The sequence below is a fragment of the Pteronotus mesoamericanus genome, unplaced genomic scaffold (assembly GCF_021234165.1).
Source record: "Pteronotus mesoamericanus isolate MK-2021 breed Mesoamerican mustached bat unplaced genomic scaffold, CSHL_Meso_final scaffold_31, whole genome shotgun sequence".
In the NCBI taxonomy this organism is placed as follows: domain Eukaryota; kingdom Metazoa; phylum Chordata; class Mammalia; order Chiroptera; family Mormoopidae; genus Pteronotus; species Pteronotus mesoamericanus.
Window position 1 is genome coordinate 19,471,239 of NW_026555312.1, and position 9,072 is coordinate 19,480,310.

Genomic DNA, 9,072 nt, shown 5'->3' on the forward strand with positions numbered 1-9,072 from the left:
TGTGTTACATTAAGTTTTTCCTTTACAGTGTGTTTCCAAGTGTGATCTGAGAACCACCTGCATTAAAATTATCTGGGATGTGTGTTTATATTTTAGGTACCCGGGCCCTAGTCCCAAAGATTCTGTTTCTGTAAGCCTGCAATAGAACCCAGGACTCTACCTTTTTGTTTCCCTGATTCTTAGGTGCAGTAAGTGTTAATCAGTAGTTTCCCTTTTCACAAGTTAATGAGTTAACTTTTAGCTTTGTTTGAGTTTCACTAACCAGGGTTAAGAATTCCAGCAACAAAGAATCTTGTGGGGTGAAGGCAGGAGTGCCATTAACCTGATAATCTGGCTATTCTATGGACAGTGACTTTTCCCATTTTTCCTTGGACACTTAAAGACTATTAGATCTTAGTAAAGAAGGTTGTTTCATGCCTAAACCTACAGTTAGGCCCCAAAGAGATTTGATCTTATTTTCAAGTGACAAAGGGCCTGGGAAATGGAAAGTTTTTAAGAATTCATAGGAAAACCTCAAGGATCTTACATATTAATTTAACAAAAACAGGAACTTATTTAGCTTTTAATGGCCAAATACTCAAAGATAGGTCAAAATAATAGATGAAAGAGATTGTGGAAATGAGAAGGGAAAGAAAAAAGGTAACAGTGGGAAAATTTTTTTTAAATCACTGACAGAGCTAACTGCAACTCTTATGTGTGTATAATTGAACACAGGAATAACTATAGCAGCTATAAGTCAATTATACCATTTATTGATGATGGAATTATACTGGGAAACAATCACCACAAAAGAACAATCTTTTGAGTGGAACAGTTTACTAAGGGAAATGTTTTGAAACATAACATGCAACAGATTGTCTAACATGTTACCTTCAGTTGATATAGAGACTGATTTCAGCAGTGGTTTCCACAAGTTCCACTCCATGGTCACATCAAGTAATTAGTTTGTGTGCCATGTGTGTGTGTTTAATACCTGCATCTTGAAACGATGAAGCATTTTTAGCTGGGCTTCTTGGGATAGATTTGCTCATATTGAGATGTATGGGGGAGAATGTTATATTTGCTCAATGGATGAGCACTTACCCTTAGTTATAAATGAAGGTGATAAACAGTTTAGCTTTTGAATATAGAATGGTCTGTTTAATTCTATGTATTTTTGGTAAAGTTTCTTTTTGGTCCTTGGTGCCCTAATTTCTTCTGTCTGATTTTCAGGAAAAGATAGAGTTATGGATGAAACTGGTATTAGAGACCTTGTTGGCAGACAAGGTCTTGCTGAAACCAGCTTAACCAGTGACTGAGTTGTTTGGGCAGTAGTTGGATTGGCTGAGGGTTCTTGGCATGGACTTAAAGTTGAGCTTTTGGGATTCTTAAAGTCATCGTAAGTTGTCATCAGTTGTTTTGTTGTGGATGAACCTTTTAGAGATGGTGGTCTACAATCCCATTTATATTTGCCAACATTGCTCCAATTCCATTTTGAAGCAGTTTGTTCAAGCTTGAAAGTACCAGAATTATTTTTTCTTTTTTCTCTAGTTTTGTCTATACAAGTTGTCTGAAGACTTACAGACTCAGAAAGTTTTGGCTGTCTCATTTTTGGTATAGTTTTGGAGGAAGAGGGTCTTTCAGTAACAGCTGGCGTACAGAAGGTAGTTTGTAATCTTGGTTTCTCTTTTTGTATAGTCATATGTTGTAATCGTTCTAGTTCCAATAAACGAGTTATCAAATGTTCAATACGACTTTCTGGGGATTCCACTGTTGCTTTCCAATTTTCAGATTTTGAGAAGGCTAATTTGTGCAAGTCCAGAGTATTGAAAGGAGGAGGGAGAAAATCAGGATATGGAAATACTTCACTCGGTTCTTCTGTGAAAGATTCTTCAACATTTTCTATTGTTTCTGGCTTTAAGTTCAGGTCCATCTTTTTAAAATAGCTGAGTAGAGCATCATTTGCCTTTTCATTTTCTGATAAATCACTTTCATCTGTTAAATTTTCTTCTACACTGCTGTTTCCATATTTCAAATTCCAATTTGGAGCAGATAAAGTTTCACCATTATTTTCTATAGTTGAACATAAATTAACATGAGCCTCATTTCTGTCTTTAAAAAAGTCTCCATCGGCATAGGACCAGCAGAGACCTGCTGATGTCGGCAGTTCAGAGTAAGAACCAACTTGCTTATCAACTGGAGCGCTTGGTAGTGAGTGGTTCAGAGTGAAGAACTTTATGGGACTGTTGATTGTATTAAAGCCAATTTCCATAGAAGGTTTTTTGAAATCCCTTAAAAATGATTTAATTAATGAATGGCTTGATGACTAAAATTAAAATGCTATTAAATAATAATGAATATGTAACGTTTATTAAAGACTGGTTAATATTTAGCTCCCAATGGCATATGTGTATCTGTCTATCTAAACAGAAATATGTTAATTTTCAAATATGCTTTGATTATATACAACTATATACATTTTTAAACTATCAATTAAAATATTAACTGGGCATCCCTTGTTCATGCAGATAATGAGATCATTATAACTACAGCTGTCTAACTGTGGCTATGAATGGCCAATAGATTAAAAGTGGTTAATTATATCTATTTGCCTATAAATATTTTGTACATGGAATTATGCTGTCTGAAAAGGAGGCTATCCAACTCAAACTGAAATTATAGTAAAATATTTATTGACCCAGAATTAGATAAAAGAAAACTCTTAAAGAACATAGTTAGGTTACTTACTTGATAAAGCATTCTACTTTAGTCATTGTGGTTTTAAAAAATTATTCAAACAAAAAAGGAATCAAAACAATGTATATCAAACAAAAATCACCCCAGATAGTCCATACTAATTTTTATTTGATGGTGCTCTTTTGCTTTAGGAGTAAATACTTCTGAGTATTATTTAAAGTGAAACTGCAAAAAAAAGGCAGGCCACAGAATACTCAGTTTATTGTTAGTTTTTTAAATAGAACTACTGATACTGAAAGATTTCATCCATTAATTGGATCAAATTAATCCTGATATGACAATAATATATTTATGTATAAAATATGTGTGTGTGTATAATGGAATTAATATTTACACATATATATACATATATGTATATATTAATATAAATTAATATTTACATATATATACATATATACATATATATACATATATAAATATATATATACATATATATATATTTGCTTCTTTTAAAGCCAGTTTACCATTTCTACAAAAAATGGTAAAAATTTATTTATTTAAATATTAGGTATATTGACTTGCCTTTGAAAAAACCACAGGAAAATTACTTTAAACCTACAATTGGTAGTAGGCACAATCCATGTCATGCAGTAAAAAAAGCAGGGATCTGGAGACAAAAGATCTATGTTTGACCCCTTTGCCACCAGTGAGCATAATAGGAAATGAGAATGCCTAAGAAACAAGATGATTAAATTAACAGACTTTGCAAAAATGTTAAACACTGAATGAAAATTACCATTACTTCGATTCTCTTTACTTGTTGATGGTGTATTGAGGAGAAAAATCTCTGTAATAAAATATTTCGCTGATACCAAGTTTCCAACTCTGCAAATATTATTAGGCCTTCCCAGTATCAACAGGAAATGCCTATCAAACACATTATTCTATTTAGTCCTGACAACTCCATGAAATAGGCACTTTTATTTTCTACTTTTTATGGATAAGGAAACTGAGGAAAGGCTGGTTAAGGCCACATATCTAGTAAGCCCACGTGGTGGGATACCATGTCTGTGATCTAGGCTGCACTCTGCTGTTTGCTCTTCTGCTAGTTAGTATGATAGAATTCATTTCATTTGACCTTTACCTTGAAGTCCTTGTTCCCAGCTGAGTTCTTTCTAGTAAAACTAGCCTTGCCTATCCCTATCAGCACCAACATTCATTCCCTTAGGACATTAATCAGTACAATCCCTTTAGCACTTTCTGGTTTTACCCTTCAAAGTTTGGTAGGTAAGTTTATAATGAGCCTCTGATAGTTGCTATCCAATGAACCACCCTATTGTCAAAAGTGGATACAAAAAAGAGGAATAGAAGTCAAGTCCATTAAATAATACACTGTATGAAAAACTGACACAATGGTGTTCAATAAATAATACTTTCCAAATAACAGTAACCTGAATTTTTAAGAATTGTTATAGCTGATTCTTATGCACACTAAAGTTTAACAACCAAAAAATAAGAATTCAAATTCTGCAAGTTCTCAGAAGCAATATACTATTGTGGTTATTAGCAAGAATCAAGCTACTTTTATATTCTGGTTCTTCATTAATTGTATGACTTTGAGCAAGTTACTTAACTTGTCATCTGGCCTCAATTTCTTCATCTATAAAACAGGGATGATGATAACAGTACCTACCTTATAGGATTGTTGTGAGGATTATATGGGTTAATACATATAAGAAATTGTTCCTAGCACATGGAATATCACAATACTTTCTTATTACAAGTCCTTTTTCCTTCAGTCAGAAGTCCACACTCTATCCATCTAAGCCCTCATTGAAACAACATAGTAAACTCTCAATGACCATGAATGAGTATCTCTGTAGTGTCTGCCAGCCACTATTTCAGGGAGAGTTACTATAATTTCCCATTACTTACACACAATACTTTTTTTTCCTGTTTTTTTTTTTTTTGTCCTAGTACTTCTGATAAGTAGTTAAGTTATCTGTATTTAAATTTATTTTATTAATTTATGGGTTTACAAAAATATCCTCTCACCTGTTGTTCATGGTACTTCCTTCGTCAACAGGATAACTCCATAACTGAAATATCCCTTCTTTACTTTTCTGATAATGGAAAAGCCATGGACAACATTTTAGCAACTCCATGCATTTTTTTAAAAATAATACTTTAGGAAAGGAGTATGATGAATAGAATCCCACCTGTGTTCTTTTGTGAGCAGTCTCTGACAAATTGAGTTCTAGCATCAGTTGCTCTACTGGAATTTCCAAATGGTTCTATAAAGCAACAGAAGACTTTTAAACACAACGTATCTTTGTTCCCTATACCTGTTCTAAGACTGTATAGTTGTTGTAACTAAGGAATATACAGTTCCATCCAAGAAATATATAGTAAAATCCTATAATACTCTCATCTTTTGTTTTTACTGACATCAGCAGGAATTAGTATACTCTTTTAAGTACCAACTACACAGTGTTAACTAGAGCCTTGATTATCTGTATTTTACTAAAAGTTAAGTGTTTTATATCTTTATCAAAAGAAGGTAAATGAAAAATGAATTTTCTCAGTACTTCAAAACAAAATATTAACCATTTCAACTGCTTTCAGATAACTTAAGGGCTGAGACCATTTCCCTTTTGGCAATGACTAGAAAGCACTATATTCACTACAAAGTTAATTTCGATTTATAGAATTGTATATTGAAAAAAACTTAACATAGCCCTGGCTGGTGTAGCTCAGTTTGTTGAAGCACTGTCCCATACACCAAAACGTTGCCAGTTTGATTCCTGCTCACGGCACACCCAGGTTTCGGGTTTGATCCCAGTTGGGGCACATACAAGAAGGCAACCAACTGATGTTTCTCTCTCACATTGTTGTTTCTCTCTCTCTCTCTTTCTCTCTCTCTCCTCTCTCTCCCCCTTCCTTTTTTAGAAAGCAATGAAAAAAATGTCCTCAGGTGAAGATTAAAAAAAAAGAAAAAAACATAATAAAATATTAATTTAATGACCAATTTGCAGTATTGTAAAAAACTAATGGCTTTGACTTGATTAAAGAACTCTACAGAAATGAAATACAAAGTTTAACTTTGAGGAAATAATATTTTTAAAGAACATACACATACTTTTAAAATAATGTTTCATGAATTATTTAAAGCCAAACATTTATCCTTACCTTGTTACTTTTGCCTGAAAGAATGTATATAAAAATAACAATTAATAGTTACATAAAACTAGTTATACCAAAACCAAACCCCCTTTAACATGAATCGATATTATACGAATGAATATAAATTTTTCATATATTTATAAATATAAGTATACATATTTATAAATATACACATCTAGGATTTCTTACCACCTGCTGCACTATCCCTTCCAAGTGGGAGGTTTTTATTTTCAGGAACAGGTACTTCTGAATCCAAATTCCAGTGAGATAAATTCTAAAACAATATTTGTTTTAGGATAAATTCCATGTTAAGAAAATTTTAAAACCTCAAGTACATAATTTTACATGTCCTTTGGGTAAAGTGTAAAAAAAGGCCCAAAACTTCATGACCCCCTCCTTCCTATAAGGGTACTAACAGCTATTATGAGCTTGATTACAATTATTAGCCAGGAAATGGAAAGGCTTTTATAATAATTTATGATTTCCCTCTCATTTTGACTTTGTTAAAAATAATGGCACATCGGTTTTCAAAATTGAGTTAAAAAATATAATAAAATGCCCACTTCATTGTGTCTCTGGTACACAATGTCAAATTCTCCAAATCTTCTATATCTGAGTACCATATCTGAAAGCCTATAAAATCTTTCCATCAAAGAAAATTCTCTAATCCTCACATGATACTCGACAATGAACAGCCCACTACTCATTATGGGCTACAGTTGTTGAAGGACACTCAGGAAATACTCAAAAGTCAAAAAATGAGTAAGAAAATGTACTAACAGTGATTGAGTATTTATGTCCCAGACATTGTGCTGGGTGCTATGGGGAAAAAAATGTGGGATGTGTAGGAGAGGGTTGTAATAATTTATCCTAGAAAAGGAAATGTGAAGAGGTGATTAATTTTTTAAAAAGTAAATTTTTTAAGGAATGAACTCAGTTATATTCTATCTCAAATGAGGAAATCCTTTGTAAGTTATACTCTAAGCAATATACAAATAAAATGTTAGGTAGCATTAGGTGTCATCTCCTAATGGAGGAACAGAGAGAAAATAAGCCCAAATACAGCATGAAGATTTAACTGATCCACAGGGATCATCTCCTGATAGGAAGGAGAGTTGAATCTTGAAAGGAAGGCTAGATTCTCCTTTTCTGGTAGTGTCTGAAAGATAAAATTTGTAAGTTATTCTCTGTTCTCTGAAATAGTATGTTTTAGATCTAGTCTCTATGTGAGAATTACCTGGGGAGCTTTTTAAAAATAATACTCTGAATTCTGATTCAGTAGGATGAAGATACAGTCTAGTTATTTGTATTTTTAAAATGTCCCTGACATTCTCAAGCTCCTTTCAGCTATGTCTGTAACCCTGGTACACTAATGTGCAAAATAACATGTGAGAGAGTTATCCTTAAACTTGCATGGTAAAGAGAGCTGGTGAACTGTGCTGTTGAGGTCATGCAATCAAATTAATGTAACTAAGTTTGTCAACTGGTAAAGAAGGCCATCATCCACACATGAAGCCAACTAGATTGCAAACTCCTTACAGGCTGGGAATTGGTTATTCTTTTTGATATCCCACCTACTTTACCATTATTTTCCACAAAATATGTGTGAGAAAATAAAATGAAATTCAATTGTAATTAGAAATGTCCCTAGATTTGGAGAGAAACTGGCTAGCTCTGTCTTTGTCACAAGAAGTAAAATTTTTCCATTTGATATTCCAAATGTGCCAAGAGGAAAACTCAGGACAAACTGCTCATGGAGAGACAGCAACGAGGGATCTCAGCAGGAAGATTCAGTGGGATTTAGGTCTTAACCAGTGGGAGCTGCTGCCCAGACACCCAAGGTCAGTAGCATTTGCCATACCTCATGAGAGATGTTTGACACACGCAGGTTGGTGCCACAGTTCTCACCATTTCTTCTCCCCATTTTGCTTCTTTGTTTCCTTAAAATCCTATACAGGTTGTGGAACAGGCGCATTTATGGGTAAGGTACAACATTGATTTTAAAAAAGCATGAGCTTTGGCTTCCCATCTAAAGGGGGTATAAAAAATATTTAGAAAACAGAAGGAAGGGGCTATGAGAGTAGGGTGTGGGTAACAATAGAAAATCAACCAAAAAAGCAAGGGGGCAATCCAGGCCAAAAAAGAGTGGGGTGGGGCAGAGACGACAGCAAATTGTTAGATCTGACAGAAGATTAGGAAATTAAGATCTGAGGTGAGAGAGGAGATATTATCAGATAGGAAAATGAAATACAAATTAGAAAAATATGGTGAATTATCTGGAACCTATAAAGCAGGGTCATAAACGCTGTTTTTAATCACTCAAAACAAGCGCTCCATTCGAAACAGGATTAACCTCACAAACTGGCAGAGCAAGGGCCCCACGAACGTTTCAGAGACACTAAAAGGTCCACAGGACCAAACACTATTTTCCATACCAAACTCTCACGGCTGGGATCCAAAGCCTACTGCAGTAATCAGCATATTTGCTAATTGTTTACATTTTATTGTCTCCTAGAGGGGAAGGTGTATCCTGAAGAAATGGAAAACACAGTTCAGGAAAGTTTTTCATCAGTGGATATTGATCCACCTACTCTATGCCCGACACTGGAGTGGAGGACTGAAGGAGGACGGCGGCTGCTGCCCGGGGCCGGCCAGGTGTGCGCCGTGGAGGAGGGCACCTGGGGCCAGGAAAGGGCCACTACACCTGGGGGAGGGGCTCAGAGACCCGGCGGTCTCTGTGACTGGGATTCCGGGAAGGAGCTTTAGGGCCGGAGAGGCAGGAGGTGGGTGGTTGCCGAAAGGTGCCGCTGGGGGGTGCAAAGCCCGGAGTGAGCCTGCGCACAGCTCGGTGGGGTAACCGCGGCCGGCAGGTGGAGCCTGGCCTCTTACCCCACGGCGGCGTCGCCGGCCCACGTGTTGTCCCCGGCGTCGTCTCCCGGTGCGCTGCGGCCCCGAGGCCCCGGCCCCTCCGCCTGCGGGGCGGGCGGCTGGACGGGCGCCCCTTCCGACCTGGCCTTCCTGCAGCGGGAGGACAGGGCGGGCAGCGGCCGGCGGCGGACGGCCTGCGAGGCCCGCGGGTTGGCTTTTCCCGCGACCCGGTTTCCCGGCAACCACCGTCGAGCGCGAGTGCCCCCGACGGCCTCGCGCTCCCTCGGGCCCACGGGTGTCCCTGGTCTCGGGGTTGGCAGCGGCCGCCCAGGCCCGGGGCATCAG

General features: G+C 36.8%; 1 protein-coding gene across 1 annotated transcript; it reads right to left on the bottom strand.

Annotated features, from left to right (window-relative positions):
• Nucleotides 1-1,054: 1,054 nt before the first annotated feature.
• On the bottom strand, nucleotides 1,055-7,834 carry FAM217A (family with sequence similarity 217 member A). The gene is made up of 6 exons (XM_054591995.1): nucleotides 7,721-7,834; nucleotides 6,049-6,133; nucleotides 5,866-5,879; nucleotides 4,896-4,970; nucleotides 4,732-4,799; nucleotides 1,055-2,270 (listed from the first exon to the last, which is right to left on the bottom strand). The coding sequence occupies exons 1-6, from the start codon at nucleotides 7,832-7,834 to the stop codon at nucleotides 1,055-1,057; spliced, it is 1,572 nt and encodes a 523-aa protein (XP_054447970.1).
• Between the last annotated feature and the right edge of the window lie 1,238 nt (nucleotides 7,835-9,072).

Coding starts and splice junctions, on each gene's coding strand:
- FAM217A (XM_054591995.1), bottom strand. CDS start 7,834: ATGCGCCTGTTCCACAACCTGTATAGGATTTTAAGGAAACAAAGAAGC. Junction 6,134..7,720: donor TGTCAAACATCTCTCATGAG/GTATGGCAAATG, acceptor ATATTGTTTTAG/AATTTATCTCACTGGAATTT. Junction 2,271..4,731: donor GGAAGTACCATGAACAACAG/GTGAGAGGATAT, acceptor ATCATTTTTAAG/GGATTTCAAAAAACCTTCTA.